Source organism: Herpailurus yagouaroundi, unplaced genomic scaffold (genome assembly GCF_014898765.1).
Source record: "Herpailurus yagouaroundi ecotype Mexico unplaced genomic scaffold, PumYag 250, whole genome shotgun sequence".
Classification (NCBI taxonomy): domain Eukaryota; kingdom Metazoa; phylum Chordata; class Mammalia; order Carnivora; family Felidae; genus Herpailurus; species Herpailurus yagouaroundi.
The window spans coordinates 18,792,382-18,812,726 of record NW_024412467.1 but is presented as its reverse complement, the minus strand read 5'-3'; the positions used below and the strand labels follow the sequence as shown (position 1 = coordinate 18,812,726).

At 39.1% G+C, this 20,345-nt stretch overlaps 1 protein-coding gene across 9 annotated transcripts in view; it reads right to left on the bottom strand.

The window, feature by feature from the left end:
• The window catches only part of CAGE1 (cancer antigen 1), a 55,436-nt gene that overhangs the window by 11,499 nt on the left and 23,592 nt on the right, over window positions 1-20,345 (bottom strand). For 4 of the 9 annotated variants that reach the window (XM_040460616.1, XM_040460618.1, XM_040460625.1 and 1 more), the window contains exons 10-12: window positions 9,168-9,203; window positions 8,632-8,736; window positions 7,937-8,007 (exon numbers count right to left, since the gene is read on the bottom strand). In XM_040460616.1, the coding sequence (XP_040316550.1) occupies window positions 7,937-8,007; window positions 8,632-8,736; window positions 9,168-9,203 (212 nt within the window). Of the gene's footprint in view, window positions 1-7,586; window positions 7,849-7,936; window positions 8,008-8,631; window positions 8,737-9,167; window positions 9,204-20,345 lie in introns of those variants that run through there. The other 5 variants (XM_040460617.1, XM_040460619.1, XM_040460621.1 and 2 more) reach the window with 4 other exon arrangements.

Below are 20,345 nucleotides of genomic sequence, written 5' to 3'. Positions count from 1 at the left end.
GGCCCTTGGTCCTGTTCCATTGGTCTATGTGTCTGTTTTTATTCCAGTACCATGTTGTTTTGGTTACTATCACTTTATAAATATAGCTTGAAATCAGAAAGTGTGATGTCTCCTGCTTTGTTTCTCTTTCTCAACATTTGCTTTAGGCTATTCAGGGTCTTTTGTGATTCTATATAAGTTTTAGGATTTTTTTTTCCTAAGAAATTTTTAATTTTGAGGAAATCCAATTATCAAATTTTATTAAAAAAATTTTTTTTAATGTTTATTCTTGAGACAGACAGACAGAGCATGAGTGAGGGAGGGGCAGAGAGATAGGGAGACACAGAATTGGAAGCAGGCTCCAGGCTCTGAGCTGTCAGCACAGAGCCCGATGTGGGGCTCAAACTCACAAGCCACGAGATCATGACCTGAGCTAAAGTTGGATGCTTAACCGACTGAGCCACCTAGGTGCCCTCAAATTTTCTTTAATGGATTTAGTGTCTTTTCTAAATCATTGCCTAACCTAAGGTTAGAGGCATTTTCTTCTATATTTCTTCTAGAAGTTTTATAGTTTTAGCTCTTAAATTTAGATCTAATATGCATTTTGAATTTTTTCTGGCTGTAGTACAAGGTATAAATTAAAGTTTTTCTGTTTTTTAAGTTTTTTTTTAAATTTATTTTTGAGAGAGAGAAAGAGAGAGACAGAGAGGGGCAAAGACAGAGAAAGACACAGAATCGGAAGCAGGCTCCAGACTCTGAGCTGTCAGCACAGAGCCCGACATGGGGCTCAAACCCACAAACTATGAGATCATGACCTGAGTTGAAGTAGGACGTTTAACCCATTGAGCCACCCAAGCGCCCCAAAGTTTTTCTTTCTAAACAAATGAATATCCAAGTATTTCAGCACCATATGTGTCAAAACAATCTTTTCTCTACTTCATCACGTCTGCACCTTTATGAGACATCAGTCACCCATATATGTGTGGGTTTGTATCTAGATTCCATATTCTGTTCAATTGATCTTTTTTCCTATTTTAACGTCAATGCCACACTGTTTTGATTATTGTAGCTTCACAGGAAGTCTTAAAATCAGGTTTTCCCCCAATTTTGTCCTTCTTTCTCAAAGTTCTTTTGACCATTCTGTGGCCCTTTGAATTTCCATATGAATTTTATTTATCTTTTTAAACTTTTTTAAATGTTTATTTATGTTTGAGACACACACACACACACACACACACACACACACACACACACACACAGCATGAGCGGGGGAGGGGCAGAGAGAGAGGGAGGGGATCTGTGCTATCAGCACAGAGCCCGCTGCTATCAGCACAGAGCCTGATGCAGGGCTTGAACTCAAACCAAAGTCAAGAGTTGGACACTTAATGGACTGTACCACCAGGTGCCCTGATTTTTTTTTTTTAATTATTAAAGCTTTCTACTCATTACTCCATGAATATTTTATTGCACTCCACTTACTTATGTATTCTTTAATCTTCCAATAAGGACAAAAATTTCTTTCCAAAGTTCATGGACATTTTTTGTAGGGAACTCTTGTTTGCTATTATATATAGACTTTAAAATTTTATTTAGTTTATTTATAGTGTAAAGAAATTAAATTGACTTTAGAAGTTTTTCATGATTGTCAATTTTGCTAAAGTCATTTGTAAATATCAATAATTCATCTGTAGATTATTTTGGACTTTCTGGGTAGGCAAGTATATCATTGGAAAATAATGACAATTTTGTTACTTTTATACTAATATTCACAATTTCAATTTCTTTCTCTCTTCTTAGGATGTTGGTGGGGACTGCCAGCATATTACTACATAGAATTGGCAACAACAATGGGTTTATTTATCTTGTTCCTGATTTTCAGATGAAAGAAATACTTACAGTGTTTCAATTGATTATTATATTGGCTTTGGGTTTTGGGAGGGCATGGGATGGGAACATACCCTTAATCAAAAAGTAGAAGATTCCTGGGGTGCCTGGGTGGCTCAGTCGATTGAGCGGCCAGCTGTTGATTTTGGCTCAGGTCATGATCTTGTGGTTTTGTGAGTTTGAGCCCCGTGTCAGGCTCTGCACTGGCAGCACAAAGCCTGCTTGGGATTCTCTGTCTTCTCTCTCTCTGACCTTCCCCTACTCATGCTGTCTCTGTCTCCCTCAAAATAAATAAATATAAACTTAAAAAAAAAGTACAAGATTCCCTTATTTGTATTTTTGTCATGAGCTGTACAAAAATATTTTTAATGTATACTGCTGTAGAATTTCTGAGCCTATTGAAATGCTATTTTCTCCTTTAATCAGTTAATGTGGTGGATTTTATTAATAGAGTTTTTAATGTTTCATTGCTGTGATAAATTCAATTTGCTCAGGAAGCATTGTTGTTCTTTTCATTGCTGGATTCAGTTTGTTTATTTTTGTTGAGAAGTTTTGTATCTATGTTTATGATGAAATTAATTTATCATTTATGCTTCTCAGGCTGTCCTTGTTTGCTTTTAATATTTTTTCTATAAACTCTCCATTTCATCTAATTTTTCAAAATCATTGGTATAAAGTTTTTATCATAATTAATTAATCTCTGCTGCATCTGCTGTCATTTCTCTGTTTTCATTTCATTTTGAAGTTTCTAGCAGTAAAGTCTTATTGTCAAGAAATGATCTATGTTTTTGTCTGAAGTTTCTGTATCTTATCTGCATTTCTTCAAGAGTTCAAGTGGATAAAACATTCTAGGTTGGCAGTGACTCTTATCAGCACTTCACAGACAGTATTCCACTCTCTTCTGGCTTTTGTTGTTGCTATCCACAGGACAGAGCTCAGTCAAGCTGGTTTGCATTTGCAGATAAGGTCATTTCTCTTAAGCCTGGTTTTAAGATCCCCTCTTCCTATCTAGTGTTCTTTAATTTTACAACAACATTTCTAGGTCTTGGTTTCTTTACATTATCCTGTTCTGAAAAATCCTCCATAGTTTATTCTCCACCATTCCATTCTCTTTTTCTGAAATTCCAGGTAGTTTGGATCTTATTCCTCTGAGCAGTTTCACTTGACCTTTATTTCATATGTTTGTGTAATACAGTGTATGCATTTTTTTCTCTTCTAACTCACTTATTCTTTCTTATTCAGTGACCAGTCTACTGTCTATCCTGTTCATTGAGCATGTATTATGTATGTATGTATTTCTGTGATACAGAGGGACTGGAAGAAGGGTCACATTAGATAGTGTGGTCATAGAAGGTCTCTGAGGAGGTGACATTTGAACAGAGACTAAAGGTTGAGAAGGGCAAAATGTCAGGTCAGGGGAAAACATTCTAGGCAGAAGAAAGAGCAAGTGTGAATGCCCTGAGACAGACAAGTCTTGCCAAGTTCTAGCAACTACAAGGAATAGGTAAGGAGAGACCAAGATGAGGTGGGAGAAAGAGTATGAGGTAAAAAAAAATGCAGGGTTTTAGCAGCTGTAGTGGAGAGTTTGCATCTATATTAAGGGTGAGAGGAGGCTCTTCAAGGGTTTAATGTACTTTGAAATAGTGCTATCTAATTTGTGGCTTTTAAAATAATTTTTAGAGAGATATAATTGACATAAAACTTCATTTTAGTTTCAAATGTTCAGCATAATGCTTTAATATTTGTATATATTGTGAAATGATCACCACAATAAGTCTAGTTGCCATCTGTTACCATATAGAGTTACAAAATTTTTTTCTTGTGATGAGAAATTTTAAGATTTACTCTCTTGGCAACTTCCAAATATGCAACATGGTATTATTAACTACAGTCACCATGCTGTACATGACACCCCCATGACTTATTTTATAATTGGAAGTTTGTACCTTTTGACCCCCTTTACCCATTTCACCGCCCCCCCAACCCCCTACCTGTGACAACCACTAATCTGTTCTCTGTATCTATGAGCTTGTTTTGTTTTAGTTTTTAGATTCCACATATAAGTGAGATCATATGGTATTTGTCTTTCTCTGACTTATCTCATTTAGCATTTCAAGGTCCATCCATGTTGTCACAAATGGTAGAATTCCTTCTTTTTTATGGCTGAATAATATTCCATTGCATACGTACATCACATTTTCTTTTTCTTTTCAGCCATCAACAACTTCAGTTGTTTCCATACCTTGACTATTGTAAATAATGCTGCAGTGATTTTCATTTTCTTCAGATAAATACCTAGAAGTAGAATTGCTGGATCATATGGTAGTGGTATCTTTAATTTTTTGAGGAACCTCCATACTGCTTTCCACAGTGGCTGCACCAGTTTACATTCCCACCAGTAGTGCATGAGAGTTGCCTTTCTTTCACATCTTAGCCAATACTTGTTATTTCTAGTCTTGTTAATAGCCATTCTAACAGGTGTGAGGTGTCTTCTCCTTGTGGTTCTGATTTGTATGATGATTAGTGACATGAACATCTTTTCATGTACCTGTTGGCCATCTGTATGTTAAACCAGGATATTTAAATTTTTTTCAACGTTTATCTATTTTTGGGACAGAGAGAGACAGAGCATGAACGGGGGAGGGGCAGAGAGAGAGGGAGACACAGAATCCAAAGCAGGCTCCAGGTTCTGAGCTGTCAGCACAGAGCCTCACGTGGGGCTCGAACCCATGAAACACGAGATCATGACCTGAGCCTAACAACCAACTGAGCCACCCAGGCACCCTGAACTGGGATATTTTTGTGAGAGGATCTACCTCTCACCAAGATGTTGTCATAGATGTGATGGGGAGGAGGGTACAGAGAACAAGTCTAAAATTCCATAGAAAACTGTCCCTGAACCAGGAATATATGGAGCAGTACTTTTATACCTGAAACTGATCTGGCCACGGGTATTACAGGGAAAGCAGTGTTAGGGAGACAGATGCTTGGTTACTTGAATCTCTGTAGCATTACGGAAAAGCTGCCTTACTCAGACTGGGAAGACGGTGAATATACCTCTGAGGAAAGGGCATTTGGGTGGAGATTTTAAGAACAGTAGGAGATAACTGTGCAGGTAGCCTTAGCGTTCCAGGTGGAACAGCCTATGCTAAAGTTATGAGGCCAAAGGGAATGTGATGCATTCGAGAAGCTATAATATCTCCAGTGTGGCTGAAGGCAATGCAGGGAGTGCGGAGATGAGACTGGAGAGGCAGGCAGAAACCACATTGTGAAGAAAATTTTAGGTCATGTTAAGGATTTTTCTTTTATCTAAAAGTGGTGGAAGAAATCACTAAAAGTGTTTTAAGAGGCATGATCAGATTGATTTATATTTCAGAAAGATTACTCTGGCTGCATGCGCAAAATGGATCTCACCAAGTTCCTTCTTTTATTTAGTCTTTTAGAAAAATCAAGTGTCATTAACGGCTTTTATAAGCAAGCAGCTGTTTCTAAAATTCAAGGCATGTAAATTGAAAACTTACAGTATATCCAGTGAAAATATTTAAAGATACTTCAAACACTGCTAAATTTTAACAGAATAGCATCACCTTAAAGAAACATTGCTCTAATGATGTATTTGATAATTTTTGATGTAGCATACACCTTTTAAAAAGATCAAAACTAGGGCATCTGGGTGGCTCAGTCAGTTAAGCATCCAACTTCTGCTCAGGTCATGATCTCACATGAGTTCACCAGGATATCTGTTGTCAGTGCAGAGCCTGCTTCGGTTCCTGTCTCCCTCTCTCTCTGTCCCTCCCCAGCTTGTGCTTTCTCTCTGTCTCAAAAATAAATAAAATCATCAAAAAATATTTTTAAAGATCAAAGCTAATTCAAGATAATTTAAAAAAACTGCTTTCATGAATGTAAGAGACTATATTTGATTTAAAAAAATGATGATTCTTATCACTTAAAGCAAATCAACTCACATGATATCTGGCAGTGGTTCTTGAACTGTCCAGACATTAGAATCACCTGGACAGCTTTTGAAATACACTGATGCGCAGAACTCGCTTGTTATTTTAGTTTACTGCATCTGGGAGTAGAGTCTGAGCACTGTGATATTTTTAAAAAGCATTCAAGGGAATTTTAATAAGCATCCACAGTTGACAACCATTTTAGTAAAATTTATAGAACCCAGATGTCAAATCTCTTTTTATTTTTTATTTATTTTTTTTAAATGTTTATTTATTTCTGAGACAGAGACAGAGCATGAATGGGGGAGGGGCAGAGAGAGAGGGAGACACAGAATCCTATGCAGGCTCCAGGCTCTGAGCTGTCAGCACAGAGCGCGACGCGGGGCTTGAACTCACAGACCGTGAGATCATGACCTGAGCCGAGGTCAGACGCTCAGCTGACTGAGCCACCCAAGCACCCCAAATCTCTTCTTTAAAAAAAATTTTTTTTAAGTTTATTTATTTTGAGAGAGAGCAAGCGGGGTAGGGGCAGAGGCAGAGGGGAGAGACAGAGAATCCCAAGCAGGCTTCACATTGTCAGTGAAGAGTGTGGGGCTCGAACTCATCAACTTTGAGATCATGACCTAAGCCAAGATCAAGAATCAGATGCTTAACTGACTGAGCCATCCAGGTGCCCCTCAAATCTCTTCTTGGCCACAAAGTGGATCAGTCACTTTTCTGAAATGTAAGTTCAAAAAAATTTGAATTTTAAAAATGACTGGGGCAAAGAAATGTGGCCAGAGTGATGGTTTGATATTGGTTTAGAAATACTAGGTTATTTGTTATTTCTATATTTCATGAGCCCATGATGTTTGAACATTGGCTGAGTTTTCTTGGTTACAAGCTAAGGAGGAGTCTTATTTTACTTGTCTTCAGTGTATAATTAACACTCCTTTCCTCTTTCAAATTTAAAATTTGTCAATGTCAGTCTGAAAAATGGGAAAATTGTTTTAACATTCATTCTGCTTAGATACAATAATAAGAAACAAAAACAAACTTCCCAAGGTACAAATACCCGAACTGTCTTTCAGTTAGTTATCTTGTGGTGAGTTAGCCCTATAGAAAGTTCACATGTGGGGTGTGCCTTCTATGTAAGAATGTGCCTTCTATGTGCCTTCTATGTAAGACTTTTGCCTTTTGCTTAAGCTTAGTGATAGCCAGCACAGTATAAATGAAATTGGGGGAAGGATGAAGAAACAGCATATGAGAAATGAAGATAATAAGTGAAAAAAATTTGCAGAATTTTACTTATTTATTTATAAATGTTTATTTACTTTTGAGAGAGAGAGACAGCGCACATGAGTGAGCAGGGGACAGGCAGAGAGACAGACACAGAATTCGAACAGGCTCCAGGCTCCAGGCTCTGAGCTGTCAGCACAGAGCCTGATGTGAGGCTTGAACTCACAGACTGTGAGATCATGACCTGAGCCAAAGTCAGACGCTTAACTGACTGAGCCACCCAGGTGCAGCTTATTTTTTATTTTTATTTTTATTTTCTTTAGAGAGAGAGAGAGTGCCAGAGGTGGAGAGAGAGAATCTTAAGCAGACTCTGTGCTCAGAGTGGAGCCTGATGTGGGGCTCCATCCTATGACCCTGGGATCATGACCCGAGCCAAAATCAAGGGTAGGACGCTCAACTGACTGAGCCACCCAGACGCCTCAAGCTGAATCTCATTCTCATGAGAGAGTTTAGTTGGCACTTGATATATATATACATGTATGTTTCATTTGGTGTGCATTCAAACCTTTTTGTGAATAAAGTCTAAGCATTAAGCATTGCAAGGTTATTTTACCTGAACACCATGGAATAGCTCCTGAAATTTTTGGATGTTTCTCACTAAGTTTGTCACCGCCCCCCTCCCTGAAATCAAAGGGAGCTCTGAGAAAAGAAGATGAAAATCTGGTTATTCAAGTAGTCAGACATTGAGCAGACTATTTGATTGAAGAATGGCCTTTATTTATAAAAACTTCACATTTTTCCTCTTTCTAGGAGCCTAAAAAAATAAACTTGGTAAGGCAGAGAGCAAAATAAAATACCGGTAAATGTTTACAAAATTAAAAACTAAGCTTTTTTCAACTTACTGTACAATATGGGAGTGGGATATCTCAAGCCTTTGGTCAGCACATTCAATAATTTCTTCATATGATGTAACCTTGAAAAAAATAAGCCAAAAAATTATTCTATGATAAATTCTAGAATTTTTATTTTTGTTTATATTTGCTTTTATAAAAATCTCTTCAGTTGAAGTTCAATTATGTGAATTTCATCAATAGCTTTACAGGAGGCAAAACATCTTCCTTACAGTTTGAAATCAGGAATATGAATAGAAATAGAATCATAAAGTACCTATTCATCATGCAGAAAGAGTGAAGTGTCAGAAAATGGACAACTGTAGTGAGTCAACTATAATCCAGTTGTCTTCCACACAAGTGGTAGATGTATCAGCTAAGGGTTAGAGCCTGTTTGGTTAAAGTTAATGCAGTTTTCAGAAGGTAAACTAGAATGTTAAGTTGAAAAGATCTACAATTACCCTCAAAATGAAGTCGTAATACTAAGACCTAAAATTGCCAACAGCAGGGGATAGATACACAGAATGTTCTTTGTTAGATGTCAGCTAAAAGGCTAATGGGAGCATTTTATAATGTCATTATGAAGTGAAAAGAATCAATATAAATGTGTTCCATCATTCTTCAGATCCTTTGTAGCACTAAAATTCTATTATTTTAATATTTGGCATAGTTTTTAAAGACAAATATTTCTATAAGAACATTTGTACCTTATTTATTAAGTTGCCTATGTATCTTTGATATTTGTCATTTTCTTCAATGAGTCTGTTGCAATGGTCTTCTTTTGACTCTAGAAGATTTCCTAATTTTGTGATCTATGGAGAAACATCAGTAAAAATACTAACCTGGAAACTGCCATGAAAACCACACATGGTTGCTGAGAACTAATGAGAACAGTAGCCTATACTTTATTTCAAGATTCTCTCTTTTTTTTTTTTTAAGTTTATTTGTTTTTGAGAGAGAGATAGCACTAGTGGGGGAGGGGCAGAGAAAGAGGGAGAGAGTGAGAGAATCCCAAGTAGGCTCAGCACTGTCAGCGCTGAACCGTAGGGCTTGAACTCACAACTGTGAGATCGTGACCTGAGCCAAGAGTTGGACACTTAATCCACTGAGCCACCCAGGTGCCCTTATTCCAAGATTCTCTTAAACCAAGCTGTATCACAAGTGAATTAATAGACACTAATCCTAGTTAGATTGCATTTATAACAGAGGAACAGAAATGATAATTTTATAATTTTATACTCACAATTATAACTTCCTCCAATTTAACATTATGAAAGACCTTTGCAAATAATTGAACATTTGTTAGTGAAAACGAATGTCTGCCCAAAATCTTCATTATCCTCTTTCCATTTATAACCAGTGCATTGATATATTTGCTCCCATCTGAAGTAAAGCACTGATGTCCCTGATGATGCATTTTCAGGTTTGATACATAGTCTCAACTTGCATAAATGACACCAAGTTTTTAAAAAGGCTCAGCTCAATGTATGTCATGTTCTGACCTACCGTCTAATGTTTTACACACAAAAAACTACCAAAAATTTAATGTTTATTTTTAGAGAGAGAGACAGAGAAAGAGAGAAAGCACAAGTGGGGGAGAGGCAGAGAGAGAAGGAGACACAGAATCCAAAGCAGGCTCCAGGCCCTGGGCTGTCGGCCTAGAGCCTGATGTGGAGCTTGAACTCACAGACCCTGAGATCATGACCTGAGCCGAAGTTGGACACTTAACCGACTGAGCCACCCAGGTGTCCCCAAAATGGCCATCAACCTTCTAATGTTTTAGATATACTTACATGTCTGTAGTGAAATCCCATAGGAGAAGCAACAGCAAAACAAATTTGCTGCGGGAATAGCCACTCTCTTATTCTCTCTTATGTAAATAAATGGGGACAATACCAAATTAATGGTCCTATTCTTCTGACTACATACGTTATTTAAGGTAGGGAGTACAGATATTATGATCTCAGTTTAACAGATGGAATCAAGGGGAAGAGAATCTAAAAGTTTTTGAAAGGATAGGTCTAGAAGTGGGGAAGACTAAAATCCGTATTGATCAACTATTAGCATAGGGCTTGGCTTTTCCCATTCTATTCCTTCCCTGCACTCCTCACCTGGAGCTTCAGGTATCTTGTGACCTCTAACTAAAGCAATGTGGAATTCTTTCTCACTTCTGTTTTTCATTTATAGACTTCATGGCACATTTTGGATTTCTTTAATGGCTTTCAAGATCAAAGTAATAACTCTTTTAAATCTGCTGACTGAATTTTTTAAATTTGCTAACCTCAGATTAAAGAAATAAGAGCAAAATATTCCTTAAAAAATATTTGTTTTAGAGGTGAAGGAATAGCTCTCGTAAAGCAGTTTTTTGGATTACGGTGAAAAGGAATCAAAATTTTAAGTTTCTGCTGAAGTGTGTGTAAAGTTTAACTGCTTTAAGAGTATTATTGAGGGGCGCCTGGGTGGCTCAGTTGGTTAAGGGTCTGACTTTGGCTCAGGTCATGATCTCACCATCTGTGAGTTCAAGCCCCACGTGGGACTCTGTGCTGACAACTCAGAGCCTGGAGCCTGCTTCAAGTTCTGTGTCTCCCTCTCTCTCTGCCCCTCCCATACTTGTTCTCTCTCTCTCCCTCTCAAAAATAAATAAATGTTAAAAAAATTTAAAAAAAGAGTATTATTGACATATGACAACACATATTTTTATTAAACAATTTTATTCAATTTATTAAATATATTTTATTAAACATTTATTATTTATTTTTATTTACCCATTTTGAGAGAGAGAGAGAGAGAGAGAGAGAGAGAGAGAGAAAGAAAGAAAGCATGTGCATGTATGATTGGAGTAGGGGCAGACAGAAGGAAAGAGAATCCCAAGCAGGCACCATCCTATCAGCATGGAGCCTGACATGGCACCTGATCCCATGAAACATGAGATCATGACCTGAGCCAAGATCAAGAGTTAGACGCTTAACTGACCAAGCCAGCTGGTGGCCCTAAATTGCACATATTTAAAGAGTACAGTTTGCTGTTTTCACATATATATACAACCATGAAGCCATCACCACAATCAATATAATGAACATCTCCATCACTGCCCCTCCTCTTGCCTTTTGGTAATTCCTTTCTTGTCTGCCTGTCTTCCCTGACTCCCCACTCTATGTGAGCCCTGGCAAATACCCATCTGCTTTCTGTCACTATTGACTGGTCTGTATTTTCTAGAGTTTTATAGAATAGAAGCGAACAGTATTTACTCTTGTCTGGCTCTTCTCACTCCACACAATTTTGAGCTTCATCTAGGTTGCATGTGTATCAGTAGTTCATCCCTTTTTCCTTGCTGAGTAGTATTCCATCATGTGGACATACCACATTTTTTTTATCCATTCATCTGTTGCTAGACATTTGAGTTGCTGTCAGTTTTTGATTATAAATAAAGCTGCTAGGAACTTTCACATCCAAATCTTTGTAGAAACATATGCTTTCGTTTCTCTTGGGTAAATACCTAAGAGTAGACCAATGGCAGGTGTATGTTTAGCTTTTTAATAAACTGCCAAAATGTTTTCCAAAGTGGCTGTACCATTTTACATTCCCATCAGCCGCATATGAGACTTGTAGTTGTTCCACGTACTCATCATTCCTCGGTGTGGTCAGTCTTTTTAACAGACACTATAACGGGTTATGTAGTGGTATTCATTGTGGTTTTAATGTGCATCTCAATGATGTTGAGTATCTTTTCACATATTTATTTGCTATCCATGTATCCTTTTAGTGAAGCGTCTATTAAAACCTTTTGCCCACTTTTTAAGTTGGGTTATTTTCGGGGCGCCTGGGTGGCTCAGTTGGTTAAGCGTCCAACTTCAGCTCAGGTCACGATCTTGCCATCCATGAGCTCGAGCCCCGCGTCTGGCTCTGGGCTGATGGCTCAGAGCCTGGAGCCTGCTTCCAATTCTGTGTCTCCCTCTCTCTCTGCCCCTCCCCCGTTCATGCTCTGTCTCTGTCTCAAAAATAAATAAACATTAAAAAAAATTATTTTTAAATAAATTGGGTTATTTTCTTCTTATAGAGTTTGAGGGTGCCTTACATATGTTTTTAAGTTTTCTTTTTTAAGTTAATTTATTTGAGAGAGAGAAAGCATGAGTGGGGGAGGCGCAGAGAGAGAAGGGAAGAAAGAGAATCCCAAGCAGGTTCCACACTGTCAGCATGGAGCCTGATACGGGGCTCGAGCCCACCAACATTAGATCATGACCTGAGCCCAAGTTGGATGCTTAACCAACTGAGCCACTTGGGCACCCTGGTGCTTTACATATTCTAGATAAAAGTCCTCTATCAAATCTTTGATTTGTTGGGTACCTGGGTAGCTCAGTTGGTTATGCATCTGACTTAAGTTCAGGCCATAATCTCATGGTTCATGAGTTCAAGGCCTACAACAGGCTTTACATGGAGCCTGCTTTGGATCCCCTGTCTCCCTCTTTCTCTGCTCCTCCCCCACACTCTCTCTCAAAAATAAACATTAAAAATATCCTTGTGATTTGTAAATTTCTCCCAGTCCATTGCTTGTCTTTTCATTAAAAGGTCAAATTTTAGAGTTTAAAAGAAATTTCAAAATAGAAATATTTTAGGGGCACCTGAATGGCTCAGTTGGTTAAGCATTCAACTCTTGATTTCAGCTCAGGTCATGATCTCACAATTCATGAGATGGAGTCCTACACTGGGCTCTGTGCTAAGAGTGCGGAGCCTGCTCAGGATTCTCTCTCTCCCTCTCTCTCTCTCTCTCTCTGCCCCTCCCCTGAATGCACATTCTCTCTCTCTCTCTCTCTCTCTCTCTCTCTCTCTCTCTCTCTCTCAAATAAGCTTTAAAAAAAAAAGAAAAATTTTAGAAGACAGAATTGAATCATTGAAAAAGTCTAAAACATTTTCATGAAAGCATACCAAAAAGTATATGTAAAGTAATATTTAAATAATAAAGGGTGGAGTGGTGGTAACATTTTTCTTTTGTAAAGGAAGATACCATGAGATAACCTTGAATGTGATATTTGAATAATATTAATGAAAGGTGTCCTTTAATGTGTCTTTTCCTTGATGTCTCAGAGACACTGTAGCACTTCTGAGCTGAATGCTAACCTGAACCCACTTGAAGTCTCCACTAAAAGAAAGTAGATTTGGATGAAGTATGAGAAACTGAAGAGTAGTAAAGTGACTATCTATGCACTTGGCTTAAAATAGCAGGAGATCTAGACCACTGTGAGTCAAACCGATGATAGAGCTCCCATTCACCACATGGTTCACAGAGAAGAGGCTTCACTTGGCTCCATTCTATCTGGCCCTAGATTTCTGGATCCATAGGTACTGTACCTGGTGCCACCACACCTCCACCCCATCCTCCTATCTGGTCGATGATTCTTGTGGCTTCCCTTCTAGGTCTTTCCCATGACATTCCTGCATGGTTTTTGGCCTTGTTTAGTCCTTTGATTTTGGCATCCTTTGTTGCGCCCAGTGAGGATCTCAGCCCTCACGGGGAAACTCCTCCCCCTGCTCCCCACCCCTCCCACCCTCCCTGGTCAGTCTCCATAACGGTGAAGGTAGAAGAGAAATCAGATTTGGGGACACATGAAATTGAAGAAAAAGCAAAAAAATCTTTAGATGGTTATCAGGCCTAGGAATATATACAATAACATTTAAAACTTTGTCTTGGAAAGCAATTTGGAATCTGCATATAACAAACAGGATGTTATTTATTCTATCACAATTATTATTCTTTAAAATATAATGCATATGTTAAAATCTCTGTTAAAAGAGAGTTGTTAAACTCTGTATATATTAAAATCTGCAGGTGAGACTGTCCCCCACACACAATTGTAAAAACAGTATGTTAAAAAATGTTTCATCTTACTACAAGTATAAACTAAAAGGTCAATTGTTAGAAACATTTCAAGTGGTAATATTTGATGAAATAGCACCATTAACACACTGATAGCTGTAAGGTAAAGTTAGTCTTTTGAAATTCATTTGATTATGTACATAAAGATTCACATGCATATTTATAGCTTTAAAAGCAGTAATGCCACTTCAATAATTTATTCTAAGGAAATAATCACAAATGAAAAGCCTCTCCATAAAAGCAGAAAGAACTCAATCATCCAATAAGGGGAATGGCTAAAAGATTATTGTATTTTCACTCTATGGAATATTATGCAGCCATTGAGAATTATATATAATCTATATACAATCTATAAGGATAGTATAGTAGCATATAAAAATGTGTGATATATCAATTAAAATTCAACAGTATATAGACATTATGATTTCAGCTCTGCAAAGGTTTGTGGACAAAGACTCGGTATATCTGAAACGTTCTAGTGTGAGCTGATTTATTCATATGTTAAAATACTACATAGGAGTGAAAATGGGTAAATGCAGCTACATCTATCACAAAAAAAAAAAAGAACCTTACAGTTATAGGATTGAGGCCAAAAAACTTAGAAAAGGATGTACAATAAAAAAGATATGTAAAATAATAAAAGATATACAAAACAATACTGCACATTGTTTAAAGATACATATATATGCAGGAAATACAGACCTGCATGGTCAAGGTAAACATGAAGTTCAGGATAATGGTTACCACTGGGTGGAGGGGACGAAAATGCAACTGGAGACAGCCACAGGGGGCTTCAACTATATTCACGTTTCATTTCTTTACCTGGGTGGTACATACAGGGTTATTTATTATATTAGTTTGGTGTGAAATATTTAAAATAAATACTTTTTAAGATCGCATCAGAGCCCTTGCATAAGTGGAGATAAGAAGTATCTGGAGGGTGCTCGAGGGCTGACAGCATTGCAGGGGCATGCTCTCTCATCTCCCCAGCACCTCCCTTCCTGTGGGGTCTGCCCACGTGTGCTGGAGCACGTGGTGCAAATGCAGACTTACAGCAGTGGCGAGGGGCCTTGCCAATGATCTCAAAGAGGCAGACTCCCAGGGTAGGGCTGAGCTAGGCAGAGTAAGAGTACCTGTGTCTGGCCCTATTCACAGGCCCTATACACTTGGCCAGAGTAGAGGAGGAAGTCCTCCTGGAAAGCTGCTTTCCATGCTGTGTGGACACAGGTACTGAGAGGTGAAGAAGCCAGCTGGCTGGTGGTGCTGGATGAGGTTCCCTCGGACCAGGTGTTACTGCTCAGTTATAAAGTCCTCCGGAGGAAGATTTCCTGGGTTGGGTCCCCTTTACAGTCCCCGTGTTCTAGATTTATGGACATAGTTCCAAGTTAATAATATATTAACTTGCCCTAATATATTATGAGGCACTGAAATCCACCCCCCCCCAAAAATAAGGCCAATACCTCTTGTATTAGCTTTTTATTACTGCTGTAACAAATAGCCACAAACCTAAGTGGCTTAAAACAACAGAAATTTATTATCTTTCATTTCTGTAGGTTAGAAGTCTGGCAGGGATCTCATTTGGCTAAGGTCAAAGTGTCAGCAGGGCTGTGTTCCTTTCTGAAGGCTTTAGGGGAGATTTTCCAGCTTTTAAATGCTGCCCACGTCACTTGGCTTGTGGTCTCCTTCCCTCATCCTCAAAGCCAGCACGTTGCATCTCTAACATTCTTCAAGGTTGTAGCTCTCTCAGACATGGCTAGATGCATGAGATTAGATTGGGCCCATCCTGATAATTCAGGATAATCCACCTCCACATCCCAAGGACCTTGATTTAATCATCTATCTCCACAGAAGTTTCCTTGATTTAATCACAGCTACCAAGTCCCTTTTGCTGTAAGTGCCTAGATTTTTTATTTCATTAAGCGACACAAAATCTCTGTTGCTGTGTTGGGTGGCCATTGCTGTGCCTCCCACACACCTCTGCGAGGATCACTGAGGCCTTCTATGATGAGAGGTACAAGTGGCCTGGTAATACAGTCAAGCTATTTGGTTCTACATAGTTCATAATTCCAGGTTTCCTAAGAAAAAAAAAATTTTTTTTTTTCTTACACTAACACTTTTTCCTCAAATGGGATTGTCTTATGCTCTGCTGCTGTCAACTTACAGAGAAAGTGTGTCAAGGTAGAAATAACGTTTAACCATGACCGTAAATATATCCGTCATTGTTATGAATGGCCTAGGAGACTGGGACATCTGAAGGCTGGCTGATTGATTGATTTCCCAATTCTTTACATGGTTTTGAGATTGAATACATATAGTAAAATATAAGTTAAATGCAATTAAATCAGAATGTACAGAACAAGTGAAGAACAAGATGCATACATGAAGACAGGTAAAACCTGCACTACAGAGCCATGCATTTGATACTGAACTTCCTGGCAGCTAAAGCAAAACTGACATCTGGCCAGTTACATGATTTGCATTATTCGTGTGATGAAAACACACCTGTTTCTAAAGAGAAGTTTTTCCTAGTAGGCCTGAGGCCTCAAAGGAGGTTCTCATCCACGTGGCACTAAGTGAAACAATAATCTCTCTGTAACAAATAGAGAAAGAGGTTTCCTAGGATTGCTAAGGGCATAACACGAAACACAACCTGGTAAAAGCAATCCTTTTGGAGGGCCAAGACAACATGTTTCAAGCAGCAGCTTTCTGCTAATAATCATGATCCAGGTTGTGACTCATTAAGCAGTGAAATGAATTTATGACCAACATGCACAAAAATGGAATAGAACAGAACAATAAAAACCCAGTGTTTCTTCTGTGCGTGGGGTATATGTGTATTTGACCAAGAAGTGAAATGGATTTTCTACTGTGGATTGCTCTGGGAGGAGTGACAGGGCTGCACAGATAATTCTTCAGAGATGGAAGAGTTCTTAAGTTCTAGGTTGGTCAACAAATAGACTGATGTTATATCCTGCAACCAGGATCTGTTGTGCAAGTATTGCTTCTTGCACTGGCTTCACAATAGGATTTAGGAAAATCAAAACCAGAAAGATGAGGAAAGGGAGCAGAGTATCCCATGAATGCCCTGGGTGCTGGAGAGGGCAAGGAAACAGATGGTAAGGTCGATATCTTCCTGTGGAAACTGAGGAGCAAGTGTTCCGCCCAACTGGATAGCCCGCCCATCTGTGTGACCTGAGTTCCAGTGAGCCCAGAATCTTCCTCGGGAGGTTGGTGGTTCAGTGGCAGAGAGGACCACAAACTGTAAGGTTTACTCAAGGAAATACTGTATCCAAATCCAGGAACTGGTGGGTATATTTAATAGTTCAGAGGAACCATATGACATTGGGTTGTGACCGTTTTCTTTTGGCTTACTTAGAAAAGTTTTCCTAGAGCAGTAGTTTTATGCCTTATATAATATTTGTTTCCTTATTTTTAGGACTATAGGAGATGAATATGAAAATGAAGCGAATTTGCTACTTTCTGAGCATTTCCTTGAGAAGAAATAAACTTCTAACTTTTAAGACTACCAAAAGAATAAATTAACGTTTCATTTAATACAGTGAGTGTTACAGTAAAGTGGGATGTTTTAGAATAGTATTTCAGTTTTTAGTCTTCAACTATTATATAATTATGGTTACAGGATATCTTCTAGGGGCACCTGGGTGGCTCAGTTAAGCATTCGACTCTTGATTTCGGCTCAAGTCATAATCTCACAGTTGATGGGATTAAGCCCTCTGTTGTGCTGAGAGCACAGAGCCTGCTTGGGATTCTCTCTCTCTGCTCACACTTTCTCTCAAAATAAATAAGTAAACTTAAAAAAAAAGGATATCTTCTATAATACTGGTGTAAAAGTATTTTATTTTTATAAAAAGATTTTGGGGGCACTAAAATGGCTCAGGCAGTTAAGTGTCAGACTCTTGATTTTGGCTCAGGTCGTGATTTCATGGTTTGTGAGATCAAGCCCTGCCTTGGGCTCTGTGCTGACAGCATGGAGTAGGCTTGGGATTCTCTCTCCCTTGCCCTCTGCCCCTCCCCCTCCTTAAAAATAAATAAACTTAAAAAAAAATTCCTATTTTACTGAAGATGGGATCTAGGAGGACCCTGAAGAATCATTACAACTAGCCTAACTTGAACCCTAAAATTCATCACTGTTTTTTTTTTTTTTAATATTTATTTTTGAGAGAGAGAGACAGAGCACGAGTAGGGGAGGGGCAGAGAGAGAGAGAGAGAGACACAGAATCAGAAGCAGGCTCCAGGCTCTGAGCTGTCAGCACAGAGCCCCATGCGGGGCTCGAACCCACAAACCATGAGATCATGACCTGGGCCAAAGTCGGGCTCTCAACCAACTGAGCCACTCAGGTGCCCCATCACTGTTTTTTTTTTTTAATGTTTATTTATTTATTTTGAGGGAGGGAGGGACAGAGAGAGAGAGAGGAAGACAGAGAAGCCCAAGCAGGCTCTGCACAGTCAGCGCAGAGCCTGATTCAGGGTTTGATCTCATGAACTTGAACTCATGACCTGAGCCAAAATCAAGAGTCAGATAGGAAACTTCACCAACTGGGACCACCCAGGCACCCCTGAACTTCAGCACTGTTAACTAGACGCCTGTCTGTTCCCTCTGACTAAATCCCCACCTTTGGTGTACCTTATCAAGGGCTTCTAGGATCAGGATACATTTTGTACTTGACAGTTAAACAACCACAGTGCTAGAGCCAGTCAGTAGGCAAAGCTGGGGTCAAGGACGCTGTCTCAAGATGGAAGAGGTCAGGAGGTGAAACGAGCAACAAGAGGATCAGAATTGTGAAGAAGAACCAAAAGCAAGGGGTCAGAAGGGCCACAAGAGAAGCACAAGACAAAGGAGGAGAGGAGGTATGAGCCTCAAATTTAGCTCCAGCAGACCAAGTCTTGCTGGCCTAGAGTTCCTTAGAGAATGAGAAATGAGCCTCTTGGAGCATACTTCTGCACTTCAAAAACAAAGAACACAACTAAAACTCTTTATTTGGGAAAATTCCAAACACATACAAAAGTAGAGAGACTAGTATAAATGAACCTCCATGTTCCCAGCACTTAACTTCAACAACTTATCAACATTTTCCATTGTTTTTTCATCCCTTTTCAACCTCCCACCACCCCAACTTGGCCAGCTTTTCATTTCCCTGGAATATTTAAGAACTTTTTTTAAATGTTTATTTATTTTTGAGAGCGCCAGTGGGGCAGGTACAAAGAGAGAGAGGGAGACACAGAATCTGAAACAGGCCCCAGGTTCTGAGCTGTCAGCACAGAGCCAGACCTGGGACTAGAACTTATGGGCAAGATCATGACCTGAGCTGAAGTTGGACTCCCAACCAACTGAGCCACCCAGGCCCCCCTAGTTTATTTTTAAAGTTTATTATTTATTTTTGAGAAAGAGATAACATGTGCACACAAGTTGGGGAGGGGTGGAGGGAGAGGGGGAGAAAGAGAATCCCAAGCAGGCTGTGCACCACCAGTGCAGACCCTGACGTGGGGTCAAACTCACAAACCGTGAGATCATGACCTGAGCCGAAATCAGACGCTTAAACAACTGAGCTACCCAAGTGTCTATTCCTAGGGTATTTTAAAGCAAACCTAGACATCCTATTAATTCATTCACACATACTTTTCAATATGTATCACTAACAGATCAGGGCTTTAAAAACACAGTGATATCACTATTTCATTTAGTAAAATTAACAATAACTTCTTAGTATTATATCTAGACTGTGTTGATTTTTCTGCTACTATCTCACAAATACCTTTTTTTTATTTAAAAAAAATTTTTTTAACATTTATTTATTATTGAGAGACAGAGAGAGACAGAGTGTGAGCAGGGGAGGGGTAGAGACAGGGGGAGGCATAGAATCTGAAGTAGGCTCCAGGCTCTGAGCTGTTACCGGGAGCCCCTCACAAATACCTTTTTATAGTGGGTTTGTTCAAATCAGGACCTGTATACATGGGTGTCACACACTCACTGCATTTGGTTGATTAGTTTCTTGTCTCCAAACTCCTTTAGTCTATAATCGTTATTCCTTCGCTTCCTTCCTTCCCCTGTGTCCAGTGTTGACTGATGAGAGTTTTTCACATTCTGCATTTGTTATCATGGTGTCATTTAATTCATCTCTTTATCTACTGTCAAGGTAGTTAGGTCTAGAAAGCTGCTTTCGGACCCAGCTGTTTTGCTGAAAAGGCTTCATAGATGCTGCTGTGTGTGTCCTTCCTGTGGCACGTCACGGGGCACAGGCATGTGCGTCTCCCCTTTAGTGAGGTTGACATTAATCAGCAGGCTCAGGTGGTTGTCAGTCTGACCCATTCACTGAAAGTTCCCCTTCAGTCTTTTAAAAAATTTTTTTCATGTTTATTTATTTTTGAGAGAGAAAGAGAGACAGCATAAGCAGGGGAGAGGCAGAGAGAGAGGGAGACACAGAATTGGAAGCAGACTCCAGGCTCTGAGCTGTCAGCACAGAGCCCGATGCGGGGCTTGAACCCATGAACGGCAAGATCATCAACTGAGCTGAAGTTGGACGGTCAACC